Below are 24,856 nucleotides of genomic sequence, written 5' to 3'. Positions count from 1 at the left end.
GGAAACTGGGCCATTGACTTTCTTTGACCATATGTGCTACCTATATCAGACTGCTACATACTGCCAAGGTGGAACTCAACAAGGTGGAACAAAAAGAACTTGCTTGCTTTTAGGAAGATTTTTTTCAAAAAAGTGTATAGTATTTGTTAAAATGTAGTTTTTATGTGGCCAGTTCATTAAGTATGCCTGGTTTGCCTGGTGGGTGGTGATGGGTGGTGAACCTGAACTTAAGCCGCACCCACAGCTGTAGTTGTATGATAAAGGGGGAGGGGTTAGGGGAGGGGCTGATAATGTGATGTCACTATATTACTGTTTTTTTCATTGGCACGTTTGACTGTCAAGGGTTCAGCCTCCAGGAAGAAACCCTAAATACAAAGGGAATACATCATTGTACATAAAAATGACTCCAGGGTGTCTAATGAAGTGTCACCTCATAGACACATAAAAAACTGGAAAAAAATTCAATAACTACCACACTGTACTGTACTAATCCAGGAACAAGGAGATACATTATTGGAGAAATACAGTATGGGATAAAATAATGTAACTATCTAAAAAGACAAAATTAACAAATGAATAGCCATGCAATGTCAGCGGCTGTTAAATCAATTAACAGAAAAACACAACACTTGTGCATGTTTTGGTCATTAGTACGTGGGGCCTAACATGCTGAGTGTCCACATCTGCTGTCTCACCAGAACTTTCTTGTGTGCTGATTGGTGAATCCCAGCCATTGTTTGCTTTCTGTACATAGTGTATCTGTGGCGATAGGATCCAGACACAAATAGGCATAGGCATGTGTAGTAGCATGCACACACACACACACACACACAGACAGACACACGCGCGGCACAAACACATACACACATGCGCACGCACCCACACACACACACACACACACACACACACACACACACACACACACACACACACACACACACACACACACACACACACACACACACTTGTTCCCACCACCAACAAATAGTCTTTTCTTTACCCAGTGCTATCATAGCACATGGTCCAAGGGCCATGCTCTATTGTTACTTAGAAGGGCTCAGGCTATTGACACTACAGAGGAAACACAACAGAGTCATCTGTCACAATTCCATAATCGCCTAATCGCAATTATTTTTGGAATAATTGTCCGAATACTTGCCGTATGTATATTTTTTAAATGTTGACAAATGTTAATAAATATTCAAAAACTTCCTAAATAGTGGTGATACCAGATCTCCTGTAGATCACCAATGTAATGTAAGTAAATTGTAATGATTGTGACAGCCCTAAACATGGGGCTATAGCCATTGAACTTGAACTGCATGAGACCATAATGGATTGACTTTGTGGAGTTTGCATGTTCTCCCTGTGTTCCCTAAGATAGGTAGTACTGAGCACAAAAAAACATACAGTAATCCTGTTCTCTCTACACTGCCTCGCCTGGCCAGCCGGGCGCCTGATGGAGGGGAAAGGAACTGGTTGGAATAACGTGTTCCTTCCAACCAGGGAAACTCCCCCCTGTCAGGTGAAAAGAAGCGGCTTGGACTCCTCATGCATAGAAAGAAGCATGAGGTTAGTCCGTTGCTCTCCCCAGGTTGGCAGAGGGAGTGTAGCGCCCAGGATTACATTTGATTATTGACAATGGGTGAAAAAAATTGGTTGCAAAAATCGTGGTATAAACTTTAAAATGACGTGTGCCCACGTGATTTGTTTTGGCACACATTAGAGTGAAATGGCCATTTCAGTCACACAACATGTTTGTCGGAACATCATTAAGGAAAAAATATTATAAATGATCTATGAGATGCATTTAATGTTGGATCTTGTTCCCATCACTAATCCCTGATAAATGTAAAACAAACCAGGCTAGCAGGGAGTGATCAATGTCCAAACCTCCCAGGGAACTAAAGTGAAACAAAGCCAAGCCAGTGTGGCAGAAACATCTGCAGCTAAATGTGCTGCAGCTAAATAGAGTGAACATGGCACATTCTAAGTAGGTAGCCAGTCTGTCTGGTCTGACATCAGGAATGAAGGAAGTGATTGAGTCCCTGACGACCTGACGTTTCTATGTATCTAGGGGTGTAGCTACTGATGCTGATCTGCCCTGTGATTGGTCGGTGTGATGGCAGTTACCATGGAGCAGAAGACGAAAGGAGACAGAGGGTCCTCGAGGGGTGTGGCCCCACCAGACGGAGGGTGGGGCTGGATGATTGTAGCTGGCTGCTTCCTTGTCACCATCTGCACACGGGCCGTTACCAGGTGAGTGGACAATCGTATGTTTATAGCAATGGAGTTTATAGGAGTTTGAGCCGCATATAGGGGCGGCTCAAACTCCCTGTTGGTTCACCAACCTATGTGCCTGTGGAATCAATACTAGTGATAATGCAACAAACATACAACACTAGTTAGTTCAGTATTGGTTCATCCTTGACAAATCATTTAGCTCTCTCTCTGGGTTGGCGAAAGTGAAAGAATTAGCATTCCTAAGCATCAACATGTGCTTTGGTCACAAGCCATGAGCCTAGCAGTGTTAAATCTTCTACTGTTACATAATTGTTTATGGCCGACAAATCTAGCTGTCCATGGTTTTGATCAGAACGCCGATGTACTGTCCTAATTTCTCGTTTGGAATATTAACGCTTCTAAAGAGAGATCAGACTTATTAGCGCAAGATAGTAATGGAACATTTCACTTCTCAAAGTAAAATCTCCATTTTCTGCTTGGCACTCTAGCGCCTTTATTGTGAAAAATTCCGCCCATGTCCAATGGGATTAATAAAGGTCTTAACCCCACCCCGTCCCTCTCTCGCCATCCTTCTAGATGTGTGTCCATTTTCTTTGTGGAGTTCCAGCTGCAGTTTGACAGAGACTACTCTACGACAGCCTGGATCCACAGTCTGGTAGACTGTACCACCATGCTCTGTGGTAGGACACTGTGTTACACTTCCATTTCATTTTGAATGAGGCCACAATTTGAAGCTGTAGATTAATTTTAGTCAGGATCGCATTGTCATGCACTGATCTTTTCCAACCGAGGGTAGTTGCAAAATCCAGTATAGTTTTTAATGTAAAAAGTGCTGTCATTCATACAGGTGTATGTTCACACCTCATATTCCCTTATCACCAACAGCCTCGACTCTGATCCATCCTGTGTTCCCTCAAAGACATGCCATTCCACATCAATAGACAATAACCTTGTCCTTAACTGACTTCTACGTTATGTAACTGTATTACAATCTGCTGACAGGCCACGTGTTAAGTGTTTTACTGTTATATATTATATCTTTCCAGCGGAAAGAAGTACAAGAATATTGTGTGAACTATTGCATCTGGGGTGAGCTATGGTTCAGCCTGGAAACATTGATCAATAAAGATTGAGTCTAGGTGTGTAAATGAATGATAACTATAACGATCATTAAATGTGCATCCAAATATAATTCTCACTCAAGTGGATGGTGGAGTCAACAGTCAAACACCACAACTATAATGATGACAGTGGTGAACAATATGATTGTGATCACTTTCAGAGCAATTTGATAACACAAATTAACCAAAATCCATTTTAATTTACACAGCGTCATGTCAAACACATCATGGATCAAAGTTCAAGATTTCTTTATTGTTCCGATTTGTGTACAGGTATATAATAATAATAATATATGTAATAATAATATATATAATAGGCCTATATTAGAGTAGAATTCCTCTGTTGCGGTTCGTCGGACATACAGCACATTGTGGCAACAGTAATAATAAACATATAAACAATAACAAGGAATTAAAAAAGAAAACATTATAATAATGAAGAATAGCAGCAATATTAAGATATTGTATGCACATGCTGGTCCTAGCGCACATGGTGCTATTTATTAATAGCTTGTTCATGAGCTATTAACTATTTACACGGATATAGTATTGTTACCCAACAGACTATAAAGACACAGGTTTATTATGTCTTATGAGGGTAAATTTGGAACAGCTGTCTTGAAAGTAAAACATAAAATCACACCTGTGTGAAGTGAGTGGTGCAACTCTGTGTGGGGGTCCCTGGGGAGTCCCCGGAAGTTCCCACAGGAACACGCCCAGGGTGCCGGCCCTTGTTCTGGCGAGCCGCCCCGCGTCCGAAACAGTCAAGAAATTACAGAGTTACCGTGTGGGGGTCCCCGGAACATCCAGACCCCCAGGAACACGCCCAGGGGGGGGCGGCCCGGTTCCGGCGAGCCGCCCCGTGTCCGAAATGGTTGAGAAATGACAGAGTTACCATGTGAGGGTCCCTCTACTGTACTGTACTGTACTGTACTGTACTGTACTGTACTGTACTGTACTGTACTGTACTGTACTGTACTGTACTGTACTGTACTGTACTGTACTGTACTGTCACACCCGAAATCATCATATATACAGTTAATATGTGTGTGTGTGTGTGTGTGTGTGTGTGTGTGTGTGTGTGTGTGTGTGTGTGTGTGTGTGTGTGTGTGTGTGTGTGTGTGTGTGTGTGTGTGTGTGTGTGTGTGTGTGTGTGTGTTAGGCTGCGCAACAGTGACACTTGCTGGTGAAAACCAACCAAACGCTATTTTTGTGCTCTAGCCAGCCAGGGACCCAGGGACCCAGGGACAGACATAGCTGTCTATAGGAGTTGTTGCACCACTCAAAAAAAGTCCTTTGCAAACAAGCTAACTTTTGGTGAGGTTTAATATGAACCTTGTTATTTGGGAGATTAGTGCTTTAACTGTCATTTGAAATTGAAATATACCATATACACTTTTTTTGTTTAAAACATGAAAGCTCTACATTTTCTTAGTAATCTCATTGTATGTTTGTACTTTGTAGAGTAACTGGGATCTACCCATCTCTCCAGCTCTCAGGTCCAATCAGGAGAGAGCTTTTATAGTGATCTATTTTTTGTAATTTTGTTTCAACACTCCACTAAAAGCCCCAAAAAGTCACCCCAGATAGTAGTATTCTATTAGCTAACTAACAGCTGTTTCTCTGATCGTTTCCCATAGAAACAGTTGCAAACCAGATGCTCACAAAGTTTGGAATGTTGAGGGAAACTGTGTTGTTGTTTGCAGTCAGTAACCATCTATACTTTCTGTGATTCCAGCTCCACTGGGCAGCATGATTGGAAACCGTCTGTCCTGCAGAGCTACGGTGATCCTGGGAGGGCTTTTGTCTTCAACTGGCCTGGTCCTCAGCTCATTTGCAAACAGCCTAGAATACCTTTACATTTCTCTGGGTGTCCTTACAGGTACACATAACACTAACACTGTATACTTCAGTTGAGCAACCAGGGGGCCCCCACCTTTAGAATCACCATTGAGTCTGTCTAACATTTACAGGTGTGGGCTTTGCCCTGTGCTACACCCCAGCTATAGCCATGGTAGGAAGGTACTTCAGTGAGAGGAAAGCTGTGGCATATGGCATTGCCATGTCAGGTATATGTTTCTATTGACATTTTCTTGTTTCTTGTATAATTATATATACTATATATACACGCACATCCGTCCATGCTTTGTATGTTTTCTCAAAATGTTCTCCTCTCATATGTCCTACCCAGGGAGTGGCATTGGAACTTTTATTTTGGCCCCTGCCGTTCAGCTGCTGATAGAGCAGTACTCCTGGAGGGGTGCACTGCTCATCCTGGGGGGCTTCGTCTCCAACCTGTGTGTCTGCGGGGCTCTGATGAGGCCCCCGAGTCCTGGAGGACAAGGAAGGTAAATCCCACAGGTTCCAAGAACAAAGAATTGAACAGCAATGGCAGCCTCAAAATATATTGTGTCTGTGTTTCACACATTCATACATACAGTACAATATATACAGCAATACAATGTATACAGCAATACAATACTGCTGCAGAACATTGCTCAAAACGTTTGCCAAAAGTTTGACATGAATACTACCTTTACCTATTCTATTCTATTCTATTCTATTCTAAAAGGAAACAAGAGGAGACTGTTGGAGACGTAGAGAAGGGAGGCTACATGGCTGCACCGCTGGATGCTGGCTGTAAGCAGCCGGAACCTAAACGGACGGAAACTAACAACTCAGGGATCACAAAGCTTCATGTATCTAACGGGAAGATTAAACACAGCAAGCTGGTTAAGGCGAAGATAGCGGAGGCCCTGCTATCAAACATAAAACTAGCTGATCCAAAGCTAACAGAGGCTTTGATAGCAGATAATGAGGTTTTTACCAACAACAAGCTAACTGAGAATATTTTAGCGGAGATCAAACTCTCAGAATCTAAACTGGGAAACAGTGGTTTGCATGACGGTATGAAACTCGTCATACGCATGAATGAGAACAACATGCAAGCAGACAACAACAACACTAAGCTATCTGACACAAGAGTTCCTGAAGACAAACTAATCAATGTCAAACAGTTAACCTCGGATGCTCCTCCAGTGCCCTCAGTGAACACAAAAACTCTGTGCAGAAGAAACTGTTTTAGTCTACGGTCCATGGAAGAGTTTGGTTTTCTGCTAATGCCCGACTTCCTGCTTCTGTCGGTGTCCTTGATGTTCCTGGCGTACGGCTGCAGTGCTCCAATCGTCTACCTGGTTCCTTATGCTCTGAGCGTAGGGGTAGAGTACAAGCAAGCTGCTTTCCTCATGTCTATCTTTGGAGCCAGTGGCATTGTGGGAAATATCACCATTGGATGGATCACAGACAGGAAGTATGTAGATGGGTGGGGGTGTTTGTGTTTGTAGTTCTCATTACACTATCTTAAAGTATGCATGTGTGTGTGTGTGTGTGTGTGTGTGTGTGTGTGTGTGTGTGTGTGTGTGTGTGTGTGTGTGTGTGTGTGTGTGTGTGTGTGTGTGTGTGTGACAGAGCAAATTAATAGTGGCCAAAAACATACCGGTATCAGCAAATCAAGTGAACCGCATTCCCCCAGCAATGAGTAAAACGCTCCCAAAAAGAATGTAGTCTCTGTGATTCTGCAATCTGCATTCAAAGATGTTCCTAGAAGCTTTGTCATTGGTCGAAAAAAAACCTGGTCGAAATGACTAACCAATCAGGAAGTAGACAGGCAAATCGACCAATGGCAACGCTTCTAGGAAAATCTTTGAATGCAGATTGCGGCCCCTAGATGTGTCACAGAGACTACATTTTTTGGGAGCGTTTTACCCATTGCTGGCTGAATACCCAAAAGGACTGAGACTGACTAAGGTCAGAGATAATGCTATATACAATAATAGCCCTCTCTTACTATGGAAATTGTATTATCATCTTGCAGCTTGTTAACACGCATTCTTGAGGTCATTAGGATCTCCTGCTGCTTGGGGGTCCCATATAGTAGAACTGTCTAAACCTGTGGTTGGTTGAGTTTACACATATAATAGGGGAGGTTATATACAGACATACAGTACATACTTTACTGTAGTTTATTATGTAGCTATTCAGTTGCTAATTTACAATTTTAGGCATTTAGCTGATACCTTTTGACCTATAGTATAGAGCCGTGGACTGATTAACTAAGTAGGGTTTAAGTGGTTAAGCACCATCAAAACTGTCTTGCTTATAAAAAGAACATTGTCTTCACTTGCTCAATAAAGAAAAATGTTGATTCGCTTGCAACGTTGCAAGCAATTAAAGGTTTTTCTTTATTGAGCAAGTCAAGACAGCATGCATTGGTGTATGTGTTTATACTCCAACAATGCAAAATAATTTATACCTACTACACGTATAAAAAGAAAATAATCTCAATGTGAAAGTTTTGTCATCTCATCAGTCGCTCAGCATCAAATGACAGACATGGCTTCTATATTCCATTCTGTCGTCTTTCGTTGATGTGTGACTATAATAGAACAATCACATTTTGTCATGTCTTACGTTTATTACCAACTTTAAATACTGCAGTGATCATGATCATTGCCATTAGAAAATAACCCATCTCTGAAACCATACTTCTACATCATTCCTCTCACTCTGAATCAGGTGTCTGCAGAACTATCGGGTGGTGAGCTACATGGTGGCAGTGGGCATGGAGGGAATAGCATGCCTGTTCATCCCTCTGCTCTGCTCTTTCTCTCTCCTGGCCCCTTTCTCTGTCCTCTATGGCTACTTCGACGGGGCCTACGTGGCCCTCATCCCTGTGGTAACCTCAGATGTGGTGGGTCCAACCTACCTGACCTCCGCTCTGGGCGTGGTCTATTTCCTACATGCCATCCCCTACTTGCTCAGCCCTCCGATAGCAGGTAAGGTTTTGATAGGTCAGTCCTGCATAGTTGTTGTTTTTGTCTTTGAAATGTGAAAACGTACAACATACAAATGAAATTTAAATGTCAATGACTTTCCAATGGTTTAGCCAACATTAACTAAATTGTTATGACTATGGAGAAAATTATTAATCTCAAAATAATGTCCTTTTTCTCATGTAAAAAGTAGATTTTAGTGGTGGGGAGGCACACGATTCTGCTGTTAGCAGAATCTGTCTTGAGAGATTCTGTAGTAAAAAATCTACAAAGTGCAGTGTTGATGATGCTTTTATAGTGTTTAATTACCTTGCTTTTCGTGCCTGTTCATTGTTGTTTGGGAGCCAGGGAGGGTGTTGTGCAGTGACAGAACAGTCAGAGAATTCTCACTTCTTTCTGCGTCTCTTTCTTAATTTGTTCATTCTCACCCTAACCTCTGTCTCTCTCTTCTCTCCATCTCCTCTCTGTCCACACCCTTCTTCCCTCTTCCAGGTTGGTTAGTGGACAGGACAGGTAACTACACGGCAGCCTTCACGCTGAGCAGCGTGTCCCTCATGTTCAGCCCTTTCTTCCTGGCCTCATGCATGCTGGTCAGAAGCTGCTGGCGGGCTAAATCCTACTCAGCCAAGGACTCCAAGTTAATATCCTTGAAGAACAGCCAGACAGACAATTACAGAGCGTCGTTGCAGGAACAAAAACTCAGGGAAAATGTGCCTTCCTGAAAGATTCAATGCTGGGCCTTTGAGCTGGGGTTTAGCTTTTGTAATTCTTTCTTTTTTGGTGGAGTTGTATACTTGTACAGGTATACTTCCCAAACGTCCATGTGCCATATAAGGGTGAATCATTTCAAGGATCCTGGGTTGTTGGAGGCCACCAGGGGGCCTGGTTTGTTGTAAACTGCCTTTACTTTTGCCAAGTTGACTACACAGGTAGGAAGACAGAAGAGGTGACTGACTCACTTCCATCGCAGGTCATTACGAAAATATAATAATGACTGACTCTAAAATGAATTTATTGTAAAACAAAACATAATAGAATTCAGATTTATTTCTCACAATTAGTGTTATTTCATTGCATTCTTTTTTTTTTTCCCACCCCCGGCGATGCCCCCCCATGAACTCCACCCATGATTGCAGGCTCAGAGTTGCAGGAAAACATCATACAAAGGTGTTACCTTTGATGTAATAAGTGCCACATGACATATGATTGTATAAAATAACTAAGTAGTCTACAAGCCCAGCTAGGAGATCCTAGAGGTTGAGCTGCTCCTTACCAATATCGCCCTCCTTGGAGCCCTGCCAGTTGATGGGCTTGAAACCCGGTTGTGTGCCTCGTTGGACAGACCTTGCCATTCTTAGTGCCTAACACCCTTTTTTGTATTGAATGTGTTTGTAATACCAAAGTAGCATCCTTTCTAAATAGAAGAAACACTGTTGAAAGGTGATAATGTTTGGAAACTTGAGAGAGCGTGCACTAAAATAATACTCCTTTCAAGCAAAAAATCCCACTCAAATAATGTTCCGTTTTTCTTTCTTTCTTTTCTTATTTTTGATGAATTATTTTGGAGAAAAACTAATTTCATATTAAGTGGTGCATGTATCCATATTGCTCTCCTCCATGGAATACTTCTACTTTTCTGAAAAGTGCTATGCTATTGCCACTAATAATATGCAGTATTATGTAAGGTTATACCGTGAAATTATGTTTAAACTGTGAAAACGAAACTACTGGAACACCAAAGTTGTCAGTGATTGTTTATTTATAGGCTTACTTTTGCTGTATATGGTGTACTGGGATAGTTTGTTTTGTGGGAAATTTTACTATATGTCCTGTTGATCCAGAGTCAGACAAACTCTGCAAGCTCCAGTTCAATTCCTGGTTGTCTATGGAATGCAGCAGTTCCAGACAAAAGTAAGTTTCGCCTTCCAGTATGATATATAAAAGGAAATAGGCTTTTAAACCACTCCAAAAACTGCACCGTAATATTCGGCCTTACTACATATGTTTATTTTGGAAAAAGTAGTTTCAAAGTGTAATGTATTAGGTTTTTATATGTACCGTACCTTTGTTATGAAAAATGGTTCTTTAACGATTGTTCATTGATTCACGTTACCAATCTATACCTATTTATTTGTTGTCTATGCCATTAACATTTTAGAGCTGAAATCTTGAACAATAAATTGGGCACAGAGCTTGCCTTTCCAGCATGAGTGTACATCATATATGCCTACCTTAAATCTAGACTATTATGTGATATGATAGTGCCGATACATATCAAAACAGCAGCAGCAAACAGTACAGTGTTTAGCAATAACTTGGTATATTAATATCAAAATAAAATTGGAAAGATCTAAATATTTTTGTAAAGTCTACAGCCATCTTTCTACAGTTAAAGAATAAATGTGCTCTTCCCTTTTGTTGTATCCCATCTTTGCAGTTGAAAAGGTGCTATATAAATTCAAGTTATTAGGTTTGACTATCCAGATGAATATTTTAATTTATCTACCTCTTGGTAAAAGGTCTACTCTACCCTATTCTTTTTTTTCCCATGCAGCCTGTTCAAATGTGTCTTGTGGTTTTGTATTCCTGCCGACACCACTGGTACCCTTTCCACTTTCTACTACTGTATTGATGTATGTTTGAATCTTATGTTCGTATCTAGTGTGTGGGGCATCGACTGCAGTTAAAATAAAAGGGGGTCTTTTTTCTTTAACTATATATTCTTTAGAAAATGAGGCTTTTTACATTATATTCTGTAAGAATGTTGGAGCATAACATTTATAAAATCTTAGAAAGTATGACCTTTGAATTTAATTTGTAATTGTATTTGTCCCACCTTCACTTATACAGTACATGTGTGTGTAATCTGTGTACAGTACACACAAACACCATACCAGAAGATTATAGCACACGGTCAGCTTGTCAGAGCATCAGATAGTGTATTTAACTGATTTTAATGTTTAAAATAGGATATAATTTCCATTTCCATGTCAAAATGGATACTGAACAAAATATATGGCATTAATATAATTCTATAACTTACAGTAGCTAAACCACTCCAACAGCTGAATGTTTGTCAACCATTTAGCAACTTTCTACTAATAAGTGTTGTGATGACCCTAAAAACATCAACGTTCTCTTCAGTGGAATGACACAGATCGTATGACACACTTACACAAAGGAACAATATTTGTTTTCAACTAACTTAATGGAAATACTAATGGCACATATAGGAACAGTAACCTGTACAAGTAATAATTCATGGAAATTGGAATTGCACATAATTATGAATTATTCCAATCACTGGGTTTGTGTGTGAGGTAGTAAAACAATCTCTTGTCTGTATGTCTATTTGATATTGAGGTAGCAGTGACACTCCCTGTCTGTGTTTCAGAACCTCTATCACCAGCTTCTATTCAAACATTCCTGACAGTGCTGCTGCTGAGAACATGTTTTTAAAGCGGTGGATTAGAAGCAAAAGTCACTTAAAGCAAAAGAGCACCAAACATCAAATATGTTTCCCATGATGTAATATCAACATATTGACTGTCTGTCTGTGTCTGTCTGTCTGTCCGTCCGTCCATCCATCCAACCATCCACGTCTGTCCACCCATCTGTCTGTCTGTCTGTCCGTCCGTCCGTCCATCCATCCATCCATGACTGTCCAGTGTCCACCCATCTACCAAGGCAGTTCAGTTCCATCCCAGTTGTAGGCCTTGCCAGTCTTCTCTATGTTCAGTTTGTCAATGATGCTCATCATTAAGTTGACGGAGTGTTCGGTGCTAAAGAGCTTGTCCTTGGGAACGTTCCTGTGGTACGGCTGGGAAAGGTCTGTGTTGACGGTACCTGGGTGTAAAGACACACACACCACCTGGGAAACAGCACAAATGATAAGTAGAATCTGTAAATGTAATTATGTGTGTAGTAGTCGCTCGAGAACTTCAGCCTCTTTGTTGGGCCCATCCTAACTTTTATGAGCAATGGGCAGCCGAAAGGGACCAGCACAAGCTATAAGATCTGCCAAGGCAGTGGTGTTATAGGAGTATGTCCTTCACATGCATGTCTTGCGGTGTGGAAGGAACCCCACCAGAAGAACATAACTCACTACAGAAAGGCCCATAGCTGCTAACCATCATAGTGCAACTATAACCATATAATCAACACAACCCACTGAACAAACAGAACACTCCAATAGCAAGGGAAATAGAGACTGAAGAGAAAGTAGCGTTCAGTAGCCTCATAGGCTGGTGTTCAATTTAGCAAGTCCCAATGTGTACGTTTATGATTAAATGTTTACTAGATGATGATTTGATTAACTACCTTGGGTCGACTGCGTGCCAACTCTATAGACAGGTTTCTGGTGGCCATGTTGAGAGCTGCTTTGGACATTCTGTAGCTGTACCACCCACCAAGACCTGGACAAGAGAGGAGCTGTAACTGTTGACAATCATCCACAGACAATGTACAGTATATAGCTTGCATGGGTAGTGGGCACATATTAGAATTTTTGGGTAGTCTTAAAAAGCTAACATTTTCGTACTACTCGATTTCCGCCAGGGACGCTTGTTCTCTCCTCTGTGTTATCAGCGCCCACACCCTAGGAGAGGTTGGCGAAAGGGCTTTTCTGTGTGGAGTTTGCATGTTCTCCCCTAGGGTAGGTACCCTCGCAAAAAACATGCAGTAATCCTGGTCTCTATACTGCCTCCCCCTGGCCAGCAGGAGCGCTTGATGGAGGGTAAAGGAACTGAATGGAATAACATATTCCACAGTCCTACCAGGGAAACTCCCCCCTGTCAGGTGATAAGAAGCTGCCTGCTCATTCCTCATGCATTGAAGGAAGCATGAGCTCAGTTCGGGGCTCTCACCTGGTTGGCAGAGGGAGAGTAGCACCCAGGATTACAACTAGGCAATTGGCACCGGGTGAAAAATGGGTTACAGAAATCATGAGATAACATTTTAAGAAAAGAAAAAAGGAATCAATCAATCAATCAACAAATCAATCAATCAATCAATCAATGAAACAATCTCTGGACCTACAGCACATATCCCTGTTAGCCAAGGGTCATATAAGGAGGTGGACTTCCCAATCTTATTAAAAGAAACGAAACTAATTATTTAATTGTGACTGTACCGTACCATTATCACCTATGGAACCGACTTTGGCTGTGATGTTAACAATGATGCCACTGTGAAGCTTGGCTTTCTCTGGAGGCTGAAGACCAAAACATCCTCCTCCTCTCAGGAGAAGGGGGGCAAAGTACTTGGCCATCATCAGTGGACCCACTGTGTTCGTGGTCAGAGTGGAAATTATGCCCTGGTTGAAATGCACAAGGAATTATTATTTATCAAATAAAATAGTTGCATGCAGAGTTAACATACACTTACAAAACATGAATCTAATGAACACATTAAGGTGGATGGATGGATGGATGGATGGATGGGTGTTCTGAAAGTGACTGCACCAATGAAACATGATCAATAAATGATTACTTTGAGTCTAGACATTTCCATCTATAGAGCTAGACAGGTGAGGTGACCAGGTTGTCATGCCTTATCCTCAATCAATGTGTAGGGTACAGTAAAATAAAAGCCTGTCTTAATTTAATAATTTGCTTACATTGTGTACATTCTCTGGGTTAATAACACTGAGGATTTGACAGTATTGTGAAATAAACACTGTCAAACCAATGTGTAAAAAAATTATTTGATCTCACCTGGGCAGAGACATCTCTCAAACTGGTCTCTCCTTTACCGGAGGGATGAAGCATCGCTGAGGCATTGATGATCAGATCCACTTTACCGAACCTCTGCCTGACCTCCTCTGCAGCGCCTTTTATCTCATCTTCTCTGTTCACGTCCACTTTCAGAACCGTCACTTTGCCCGGGTATTGGGCGGCCAAACCCATTAGCTCTGACGCTCCTTCTGGGGCTCTACATGTCGCGATAACAGCAGCAGCAGGACTTTTGTTTCTTAAAATGTGTTTGCAAAATTCAAGTCCTAATCCCCTGCTTGCCCCCTGTACGAGAGCTACTGCTAAAACCATGACAGCAAAGCAAATGACAGAAGGAAACAGTACACTCGTGCATTGGGTATTTGGTAAGTATATATCGCCCTCTGTGGGTCGCTGGAAGGATACTTACACAATCTCAATATCCGGCCAAGAGCGGATACGTACATGCCTGTACGCGTGCATGTATGTGTGCGTGGAAATTGACGATGACGATTGTTGTTGTTTACATTACAACAGTCTGAATTTCCACAGTTCAACTTCCTTTTATAATTTAATTTAATTTAATATATTTTTTGTTTAAATTAGTCAATGGTGGTCTTATTTTGAAGTCCACCAACCAAACGGAAACATTGCGTTTACGACTTGATACAAAAAACACACACACATAAAAACTATCAAATGTGAGTGAGTCAGACTCCGCTGCCTTTCGAGGACACTACAATGTAACCTGTACGTGTACAGTATAACAGTCTCCAGTGTCGTGTCAGTTACGTCAACGTCACATCAATACGGAAGCGTCTCATCCAGAGGCAACCGCTATTTTATTTCGTATCGCTGTTTCTACTGACTTTTTGACAATAAACTTGTCATGATGACGTCCTACACATCGGAAACAAGAGAGCCTTCCACTCTGTCAAGATATCTGGATGGTGAATTCTGGCAAGCCAAAGATCAACTACGTGAAGATATTTCACGATGTGAGCTGTTTCACATCTGCAGGTCATTTCCTCTTTAACTGGCTGTACTTTTACTGTGGCGATCGAATTAAGTTAGTGTAAAACCTATGTATCATATTCTATTATAGTAATGCGGATGGCAAATATGTGCGTGCGGCTGTGTGTTGTAGTTGTGGTGGATAACCAATGGATGTAGCCCCGTCAGGGCTGCCAACATATTGGACTGTGAGAATCCAGTAGCCCTGGTCCAGTGCTTACAGCCAGAGAGAGACTCGATGTAAGCACTGGACCAGGGCTAAGAATCCAGGACATTTTTTGGGGGGAGGGGGTCCTCCCCAAGCGTGGGGGTCCTCCCCATAAACTTTTTAACAGAATTTTGGGAGTTTGATACTTTTTATCAGGCTTGCTTTACTAGCATTGGAAAATGATGGGTACAGTTTCAGCCATTAAAACGCAAAAAGTAGGCATACAGAAATTGATTTGACGACTAAAGCAATGTAAGACCCATCTTTAATAATAACCATTATTTATTTAACTAAGTGAACATGATGATTGGCTGCATGCACTGCCAAGACCTTAAGTTCCAAGTGGGGGGTCTGTCTGGGGGTCCTCCCCCAGAAACCCTTTAACATATAATATATAATACAGGGGTTGACACTAACGGTTGCCCGCTTGCCTGGGGCAAGTTAAAAAAATGGTCGGGCAGGTGAAGGTTGCTACCGGCTTGCCCGATCGGGCAAGTGTGCATTTTGAGTGAACGTCTTAGTTTAGTTGGCTATATAAACATTTACACAACATGAGATATATATATATGTCTTGAACGTGATCATTGCGCGCCGCCTCCACATCTTCCCCTGCTTTCTATCTCTCTCCCAAGCAACCCCCGCCGCCGCCACCACCACCTTGATTGTTTACTGTAGCCTGTTGTGACTGTGACTTAAAAAAAACATAGTTTTCAAAGTTTTCAACTGGGAAAGGAAACGTTTCAAGCATGCAAGTAGAAAGTAAAAAATACGTTAAAATAAACAGTAATGCAAAATGTAGGCCTACAATATATTTTGGGGGGCAAGTGGCCATGAGCTGAGGGCAAGTGGAACATGACCTTTACTTGCCCGACGGGCAAGTGCCTCTGAGACCTTAGTGTCAACCCATCAGTTCCTGTGTTCTGGTGAATTTGGGGAGTTTGATACCAAATCCAGGCGAAATCCAGGATAGTTTAGTTTAGTTTAGTTTATTTAGGATCCCCATTAGCTGTTGCATCTGGCAACAGCTATTCTTCCTGGGGTCCTCACAGAATAATATACATACAAAAAAACATTACAACATTACAGATATCACAAAAGAAAAGAAAGAAAACAAAAACAAAAAATACATTAAAGCATAACTACGGTTAGTGCATTCACTCTAGATTACATTAACTGGTATATTGACATAAACAGAATTACAATTTCGCCATATATATAAGAAAATCCTTCAGTCTTTTCTTAAAGTCAGTGCCTTTTACCCTTAATTTCTGTGATGCATACTGGTAGAGAGTTCCAGAAAGCCATTGCCCTGTACATGACTGTATTCTTCATTGCATCAGTTCTTGGCTTAGGCACTGTGAATCGACCCATTGCAACATGTCTGGTATTATGTCTGTGTCTATCACTGGTATAATACATGACAATGCAGGAGTCCTGCAGGATATGTGGTCGAAATGCAGGGGACTCCTGCAGGATCCAGGAGTGTTGACAGCCCTGAGCCCCAGGCCATCTGTGTAGCTTCACAGTCACCTCGATTTGATATTGTTAATGAAAAATAGTCGTTTTGTATCTACATTATGGTACAACCTCTAACAGCCTCTGCCAGCTGATTACAAGACACATGAAGCATTTTTAACTGGACGAGAAGTCCAATGCTGTCTCTCTCTCTTTCTCTCTCTGAGCTATATTGTCAGTCCTAATTGAAATTATCAATGAATGTAAAAGTCAGCAGTTCACCACCCATGTACAAGTTGAAGTGACCAAAACTGTATAATTAAACAAGCCATTCATTATTATATATTCAAATGTCCATAGCTATGACCTGACATTGGACCAGAACAGAGACTTGACGATGGAGAGAGTTTGTTTTTTCATTCAGACACCTATAATGAATCAGCACCTAAAAAATCAGGTAGGTAGGATGAGTCATTGTTTTAGAAACACAAACTTGGATTGACTGCAAGAATGCCTCTGCATAACTGCTATAAGATCTTAAAATAATGGAACCAACTGGTCAGTGGTCACCAACGTGATTTTCTTTCTTTCTTTCTTCCTTTCTTCCTTCCTAGGTAAAAGAGAAACAACCAGGCTTCATAGCTAAAAGCATGAGCCTCACAGAGCTCATATGTTCTGCAGACCTGGCCACAGGGGTGAAGGTAGGACACACACACACACACACACACACACACACACACACACACACACACACACACACAGGTATACTGTAGATAAGGGATCTGCTGACCAAACATGATTTACATTTTACACACAATGTCCAAGTAGTACTTGTTTACCTTGGTTATTATATTTGGTTACGTGTATCTCTTGTGCAGTGTGATACAGCTATAGTGTCTACATGACACTATAGCTGTATCCACACACTGCAGTGACAGGGTGTATTTTCACAGCCAAAGGTTAAATGCAAATGCAATTTGCCTAACTATAGAATGTGAGAATCCAGAATGATTTTATAATGAGGAGTTCATTGTCTTTGTCCAGGACTTTATGGTACTGTAGTACACGCTGTTGCTGGCTGATGAGGCTCACCTCAGCCTAGGACCTTTTGTTCTGGCTATGACACCAGTCACACCTGTGTGTGTGTGTGTGTGTGTGTGTGTGTGTGTGTGTGTGTGTGTGTGTGTGTGTGTGTGTGTGTGTGTGTGTGTGTGTGTGTGTGTGTGTGTGTGTGTGTGTGTGTGTGTGTGTGTGTGTGTGTGTGTGTGTGTGTGTGTGTGTGTGTGTGTGTGTGTGTGTGTGTGTGTTCCTATCTTTTATACAACACCAATGTACAAACCTCTTATTGGTTCCAATAGGTTAGACCAAATACACTGATAACCTGGTTGCGGTCAACAGCTGCTTATCAGGGTCAGTGACAAGTGGACACAGAGTAAGGGGTAAAGTTTGACAGAAGGCTATTCATAGACTATTCTTTTCTTTAACAAGTAAAACTTGACATTAAGGGTCAAACTGAATAAAGATCCAATACTGTCTTTCGGTGCATCCTGCTTTAACACTGAGCTAAAAGAGATTTGGTGCGTGAGGAGAAAAAAGGAAGGTGGCTGGGGGAGTCCAGTCAATTAACATTCACAGAGTCCAAACACGACAACAAACAACATGACGAACATAAAGTGATTGCCAAGTCCTTTTGTAAAGTCCACAGTCCAAATTCCCCTCTCACTCACTCACTCACTCACCCAATCATCCCATGGCCTAGGAGGGCATAGGGGTGTCATGGTAGATGCTTAAATTCCTCACTCACTCACTCACTCACTCACTCACTCACTATAGCCAAATTCCAATACCGCAACTTTCACACTCGCTCACTCCCCTCGCGTCCTCCACTCGCTCCTCGGCTCCGCCCCCAGCGAGGAGGAGTGGAGGAGGAGAGGATTCAATGCGAGGACAGAGTGGTGGAGTGGATTTGCCTCTAGAATCGGAATGTACTCCGCTGTCATTTCAAAGCGACGGCACATTCCGCGATCACTTATGACGTGAATCAATTCAATTCAATTCAAAGGGCTTTATTGGCATGGGAAAACATACGTTTACATTGCCAAAGCAAAAGTGGTGGAACAATAGTGTCACACAGCTGGATCACTGGAACTCTGAACCCAGAGCCATACAGTCTACAGAATAGACAATTCATTTTTGTGCATGTAACCGAGGCCAATGTGTATGTATTGGTAACATGTGCAACAAGGCTATTTATTCCTGAAATAGTGAATAAGCCAGGATGCGCACACTTTTATATTATATGATTGTGAATGTGAAGGGAATTCCTGACCTGCCCGCAGCCCGCGTTCCTTTTTGCTCGTATAAATACCCCCCCCCCCCCCCCCCCCCCTCCCCTCCTCGGACAGTCCCTCCTCCGACAGTCTTTGCAAATAACGGACACTATAACAGGAATTATTATAGGTAGTCTCTCTGACTTACATATTCAGTTCAGTCCACATATAAATAAATACATATTTGTCACCGTCATTCATAGCAGTCTGTGCATTCAGGCATGCACAGAGAGAAATTAACTATAGCTTTTGAGGTGCGCACAATATAGCCTACTTTTATTATGCTTATATCACACAACGCAATAAAGCCAGTGGCTTGTTGTGGTCCTTTCACTTTCACATAGGCTATACATAGGCTACTGTATCATTCTGAAGCTCTGCTCTATTAATTCAGCGAAAATGTGTCTCTTCAACAAACAGCAAAGCTTTTTAGTTTAATGTGTGTGCGTGCATGTGTGTGTTGGGTCAGCGACAGCGTCTCATCAGCCGCAGCGGCCGGCAGCTAGTGGATGGGGGGGGGGGGGGTGCATAGTATCGGGTTTCAAGCAGTGTTTTCTGTGCCACATGTGGAGGAGGCGGACTTATGTCACTGGAGAAGGAAAAAAACATGTACACGTGATGCGGAAATCCGCAGCGAGGAGACAACATACCCCACCGAGCCTGCACCTGATGTACACTCGCTCTATGCGGTCTCGGAGAGCCCACTCGGCTCCTCCACTCGACTCCACTCTCCTCCTCGATGGAGCACTTTAACAATCGGAACGTTAACCATTTCCGGGTCAAGCTGGAATGACCCCGAGTGATCGAGTGGGAGTGAGCGAGTGGCCGAGATTTTGGGTATTGGAATTTGGCTTAAGGCCTAGGCTAGGGGGCGTAGACATAGAGGTGTCATGGTGGATGCTTGGACAGTCAGGCAATCTCCAGTGCTCTCACTCTTCTGCTGTGCGTAGCAAGGTTTGGAAGCTGCAGCCAGTCCCTGACTCCCCTCACTGTATGGCCTGACTCACACCTTCGCATCTAGCATACAACATTGATGCATGCTAGATGTATGAAAGGGTTTGTTTACATCTTGCCCCAATGCATTTCCAATGGAAGTCACATGGTTTGACACAACATTTGTGTTGTACGGCTTTCGGCTGTGTTTCGACTGCCCCCCACCCCCGCATACAACAAAAATGTTGTGTCAAACCATGTGACTCCCATTGGAAATGCATTGCGAGCTTGCATCAGTAAACGTATCATGCATCAGCTATACATCAATCTGTTGCGAAGGTGTGAGTCAGGCCTAAAACAAAAGGTCAAACCATGCAGAGAGAGGAGATTGGCTGCCATCTGACAACAATCAGCTCAGGTGTACCTGTGTGTACCTTTAACACACACACACACACATACACAAACAAAAAAAAAAACACACACACACACACACACACACACACACACACATCAAACCATTCTGTGGTCTCTGTCTCCCAGCTAGGAGTGATGTGTGGTTTGTATGGCGGAGCTGTCACCAACCTGGGAAGTCCAGAACAGAAAGACATATGGTACCTGCCTGTCACTGTATGTTTATTATTATTATTATTATTATTATGACTGCAATATAAATTACATTACATATTACTCAAATATATATTATCATCCTTTAAATGATGGGTGTTTACTGTCAGGATTTGGCGTTCACTGGGATGTTTGCCATGACAGAGCGGGGTCATGGGAGCAACGTGAGGGGCATCCTGACTGAGGCTCACTATGACCCTGATACACAGGTTAGTGGGTTTGTATACCTGAACACACACACACACACACACACACACACACACACACACATATGCTCACTTGTAGATCTGCTATTTTGCTGCTACACTGCTGTGAAATCTAACTAAGTATAAGTCTAACTCTAAAGGTCCTTGCAGACTGCTGCCATTTTTCGGACATCGGGCTCTCACAAGTTAATACAAATTACATGTATTGTAAATGCTAGGTTATACTTAATTATCATACAGTTCCAGTGGATGTCTTTATTTATTTATCTTGATTATTGAATACCGGTAAGTACAAAGTTGTATGGCACACAATTGATTGTCCTCACAGAACAATAACGGCAACTCCCCAAATATATCTATCTCTCTCTCTCTCTCTCTCTCTCTCTCTCTCTCTCTCTCTCTCTCTCTCTCTCTCAAGGAGTTTATCATCCATACACCTAGCGTTGACGCCCAAAAGATGTACATTGGTAACGCCATGAAGGGGAACTATGCGTCTCTGTTTGCCCAGCTGATCATCGGTGGAGAGTCACAAGGTCAGCAGGAGAGATGTTTTCCTGCTCTAATGTTTTTTATGATGGATCGATTGTGTGTGTGTGTGTGTGTGTGTGTGTGTGTGTGTGTGTGTGTGTGTGTGTGTGTGTGTGTGTGTGTGTGTGTGTGTGTGTGTGTGTGTGTGTGTGTGTGTGTGTGTGTGTGTGTGTGTGTGTGTGTGTGTGTGTGTGTGTGTGTACAACTCTGTGTATTTCTGTGCATTTCGGCATTTACACGTGGTCAAGACAATCTACTGTAGGATAGGTAGGATATGACATGTAACACAGGTCATGACTAATGAGCGAACATGGCAGCTTGGAAAATTTGACTATATATATATACCTGTTGACTGGGTGTCTTTCCAGGTCCTCATTGCTTCATTGTTCCAATCAGAGACACTGATGGCATCATGAACCCAGGAGTAACAACAGTTGACATGAAACATAAAGAAGGTACTGTCTCACACATTTAATTAATATTTGCCATGTCTGTTTACTTTTCATTGTTGGTTTTTCTTTTGTTTTTTTGTTATCAGTCTGGCCATGGGCCATGGGCCTATGCCAGCTGAAAGAAATTGTATTGTCTTTCAAGCTGCACTGGTGTCATGAGGGACACTGTCATGCTTTTTGTGTGCATTTGCGTTAACTGTTTGTGGTCTATTAATAACCACCATTACATAAGCCTGAAATATGATTCAGACCGATGATCAGAAAGATGGCTATTTTGCTGCAAACACTGCAAGCTAAGACAATGTCATGACCATTGAGGGTAGCATCTTAAATGCAGGAAGTAAGGGTTGGAGTTTTCACAATTGCAGATTGTCCCTTAGTGACACTGGGGTTTGCAACATAACTTCAGTGGCATTTCAAAGACACCAGAAGACTGCTCAGTCTTATGGCTGCTAATGGAATGTTAGCTCTTCAACAAATATATAGAGGTAATGTTGAAATTGTGATGTGTTGTCTGTAAGGCCTGAACACATGGATGAAAAGGTCAACATCATATGCATTAACAAGACGGCGTGGCTCCCATATAGTCGCTCATCCATGTCATAGATTCTATGACATATGAATCCAAATCGGGGCAAGGTTCAGCCTCATCTGACCAACATTCACTGTCATTAGAACCTGAAAGTTAAAGGGTAAGACCACTTTTGTAGAGGTTTGGGTTGTGTAGTTACCTTGCCATGATGTAACTCCAAATGTGGACAAGAAATCAAAAATAATTTCTCCAGTGATTAGAAATTGATAATTCAAAATATGCTCCTCATTGACTTACATTGTACGCTGAAACAGCTCTCAAAGTCACTCTTTTAGTATGTAAACAAACACAAACAAAGTTGTTTCAGACAATATAGAGCAACACCAAAACTCATGTGGTTTTATTTCTTCATAAAAATGGTAACTTCCTGTTGATTTTACTATATGAAGATCTGGATCCGGATCCATGGATCCAGTCCGGGTTTTCTTCTGAATAAAAATGGACAAATCAACAGGAAGTTAACATTTTTATGAAGAAATAAAACCACATGAGTTTTGGTGTTGCTCTATATTGTCTGAAACAACTTTGTTTGTGTTTGTTTACGTACTAAAAGAGTGACTTTGAGAGCTGTTTCAGCGTACAATGTAAGTCAATGAGGAGCATATTTTGAATTATCAATTTCTAATCACTGGAGAAATTATTTTTGATTTCTTGTCCACATTTGGAGTTACATCATGGCAAGGTAACTACACAACCCAAACCTCTACAAAAGTGGTCTTACCCTTTAAATATAAAAAAAGAATCACACCCGTGTGAACTGAGTGGTGCAACTCCCCTCTATTGGTTCTCTGTATCGTTCCAATTTGTATCGTTCCAATTTATTTTCTGTATCGTTCCAATTTCTTCTCTGTATTGTTCTAATTTCAGTTCCTATTAGTTCTTTGTATCGTTCCAATTTGTATCGTTCCAATTTCTTCTCTGTATTGTTCCAATTTGTATCGTTCCAATTTCTTCTCTGTATCGTTCCAATTTCAGTTCCTATTGGTTCTAACACGATCTCTCTCTCTCTCTGTTTCTGGCACAACAGCGCCACTTTTGGTGCTCATTGGTACTGGTCACACAAATAGTCACACACACACACACAAACAAACATAGTTGAACACGGACATTGCTGTTCCTTGGAGTGGAAAACATAGTTGAACACGGACATTGCTGTTCCTTGGAGTGGTTGCACCACTCAAAAATCTAAAACAAACACAGACACAGATATCGGCGTAGAGCCATGCCATTTAAAAATCTGTCTTTGTGCCTTCCATCTCTCTCTCTCTCTCTCTCTCTCTGTCTGCCTTCTCTCTCTGTCTCTGTATTTCTCTCTCACACTCAGGTCTACATGGAGTGGACAATGGCATCCTCATATTTGACCATGTCAGAATACCCAGGGAAAACCTGCTCGGCAAGTCAGTAACACACACGCACACACACACACACACACACACACACACACACACACACACACACACACAAACTGTATGTTAAAGGGATAGTGTGTGTATAATATATATACTGTATCTAATTTATGTGTGTATATATATACAGTATATATCAGGCGCACCTGACCTTGATGTTGACTGAGGGAGCACATCATTATAAAACCACCTTGCATGCCGCAAATATGACATTTATAACATCTATAAAAGTAGCAGTTAAACTATTGCTTCACAAAATGAGGAATGCTAAGTAATGTCCAGTTCCATATTCCTATGCAACGACAACAGATGTGTAAGTGGACACGACACTACTATTTGTTTTGGTAAAGTAAGTAATACTTGTAATCTTTGTCCAGAGGGGCATGGCTGGACATCTAGAAATAAGTAGTGCAACCTTATTGATATGTATCTTTACACTACATTTGCATGCGTTCGGGTGCTAAAATGTGTAGCCTATTTACTTAACGTTTGCTTAAAAATAATAAATATGGCCATATTCATTATCTGCGGGGCTTGCAAGCATTGATACTGTACATTAAAGTCATGAATTAAAATTATTTGAGAAAGCATAGCGAGCACAGCAGACAGCCAGACACATAGCTATATAGATGAATCCACAGAGGGGTGCCCTGGGCGCAGTCATAGCTGAGGTGTACCATTAAGCGCAGCTTGACACCTCAGTATTGATTGCCTACACCTGGCCTACAGGGCAAGGCTCCGTGGATTTGTCTATACATTTACTAATCACTATGGCCAGTCCAGTCTTTAATTATTATTTTTTTTATCCTTTATTTACCCAAGGAAGTAGCTGAGCACAGGTGCTCATTTTCAGAAACGCCCTGCACATAGAAACACACGCATTAAAACCTGGGAGCTGACCAGTACAACCACAGTCTTATACTGTTGGCCACTAAGCAGCTCCAGGGGGAGCAGTTGGGGGTTCAGTGCCTTGCTCAAGGGCACTTCAGCGGTGTTGGGTGAGTGATGACAATCACTTCCCCACCCAGATTTTTCCTGCCTGTCCGGGGAATCGAACCGGCAACCTTTCGGCAACAAGGGTGCTCCTCTAACCCTTAGGCCACCGCTGCCCAATGTAATTTAATGTTATTGATTAGTTAGATAACATTACATTGCATGTCTTCAGCCTGCCTGCTGGCTGCTGCCAAATGTCAATCTCAA

At 41.9% G+C, this 24,856-nt stretch overlaps 3 protein-coding genes across 8 annotated transcripts in view; 2 read left to right on the top strand and 1 right to left on the bottom strand.

The window, feature by feature from the left end:
• Positions 1 to 2,196: 2,196 nt before the first annotated feature.
• LOC306931473 (monocarboxylate transporter 12-B-like) lies at positions 2,197 to 8,919 on the top strand (the record flags this gene model as incomplete). The annotated part of the gene is made up of 8 exons (XM_079512873.1): positions 2,197 to 2,259; positions 2,821 to 2,924; positions 5,104 to 5,247; positions 5,339 to 5,434; positions 5,557 to 5,713; positions 5,938 to 6,675; positions 7,941 to 8,200; positions 8,690 to 8,919. Exons 1-8 carry the CDS (start codon positions 2,207 to 2,209, stop codon positions 8,917 to 8,919), a joined length of 1,782 nt encoding a protein of 593 aa, XP_079368999.1. The 5' UTR covers positions 2,197 to 2,206.
• A 788-nt stretch (positions 8,920 to 9,707) lies between these two features.
• LOC306930951 (C-signal) lies at positions 9,708 to 14,359 on the bottom strand. Of its 4 annotated transcripts, none has more exons than XM_079512081.1 (4): positions 13,912 to 14,359; positions 13,334 to 13,511; positions 12,518 to 12,628; positions 9,708 to 12,017 (listed from the first exon to the last, which is right to left on the bottom strand). In XM_079512081.1, exons 1-4 carry the CDS (start codon positions 14,239 to 14,241, stop codon positions 11,980 to 11,982), a joined length of 657 nt encoding a protein of 218 aa, XP_079368207.1. In that variant the 5' UTR covers positions 14,242 to 14,359; the 3' UTR covers positions 9,708 to 11,979. The 4 variants fall into 4 exon arrangements, with proteins under 4 accessions (XP_079368207.1, XP_079368206.1, XP_079368205.1 ...); XM_079512080.1 differs by having other exon boundaries at positions 9,709 to 12,068; XM_079512079.1 differs by having other exon boundaries at positions 9,711 to 12,017; positions 12,518 to 12,612.
• Positions 14,360 to 14,623: 264 nt separating this feature from the next.
• acoxl (acyl-CoA oxidase-like) overlaps positions 14,624 to 24,856 on the top strand; it is a 40,498-nt gene continuing 30,265 nt past the window's right edge. The window contains exons 1-8 of one of the 3 annotated variants that reach the window (XM_079512075.1): positions 14,624 to 14,928; positions 16,946 to 17,042; positions 17,200 to 17,286; positions 20,389 to 20,475; positions 20,583 to 20,681; positions 21,097 to 21,211; positions 21,575 to 21,661; positions 23,575 to 23,647. In XM_079512075.1, the coding sequence (XP_079368201.1) occupies positions 14,798 to 14,928; positions 16,946 to 17,042; positions 17,200 to 17,286; positions 20,389 to 20,475; positions 20,583 to 20,681; positions 21,097 to 21,211; positions 21,575 to 21,661; positions 23,575 to 23,647 (776 nt within the window). In that variant the 5' untranslated portion in view covers positions 14,624 to 14,797. The remainder of the gene's footprint in view (positions 14,929 to 16,945; positions 17,043 to 17,199; positions 17,287 to 20,388; positions 20,476 to 20,582; positions 20,682 to 21,096; positions 21,212 to 21,574; positions 21,662 to 23,574; positions 23,648 to 24,856) is intronic. The other 2 variants (XM_079512077.1, XM_079512076.1) reach the window with 2 other exon arrangements.

This window comes from Electrona antarctica, assembly GCF_951216825.1.
Source record: "Electrona antarctica genome assembly, chromosome: 10".
Taxonomy (NCBI): Eukaryota; Metazoa; Chordata; class Actinopteri; order Myctophiformes; family Myctophidae; genus Electrona; species Electrona antarctica.
The sequence above is the reverse complement of the archived record's forward strand: the minus strand, read 5'-3'. Positions and strand labels throughout refer to the sequence as shown.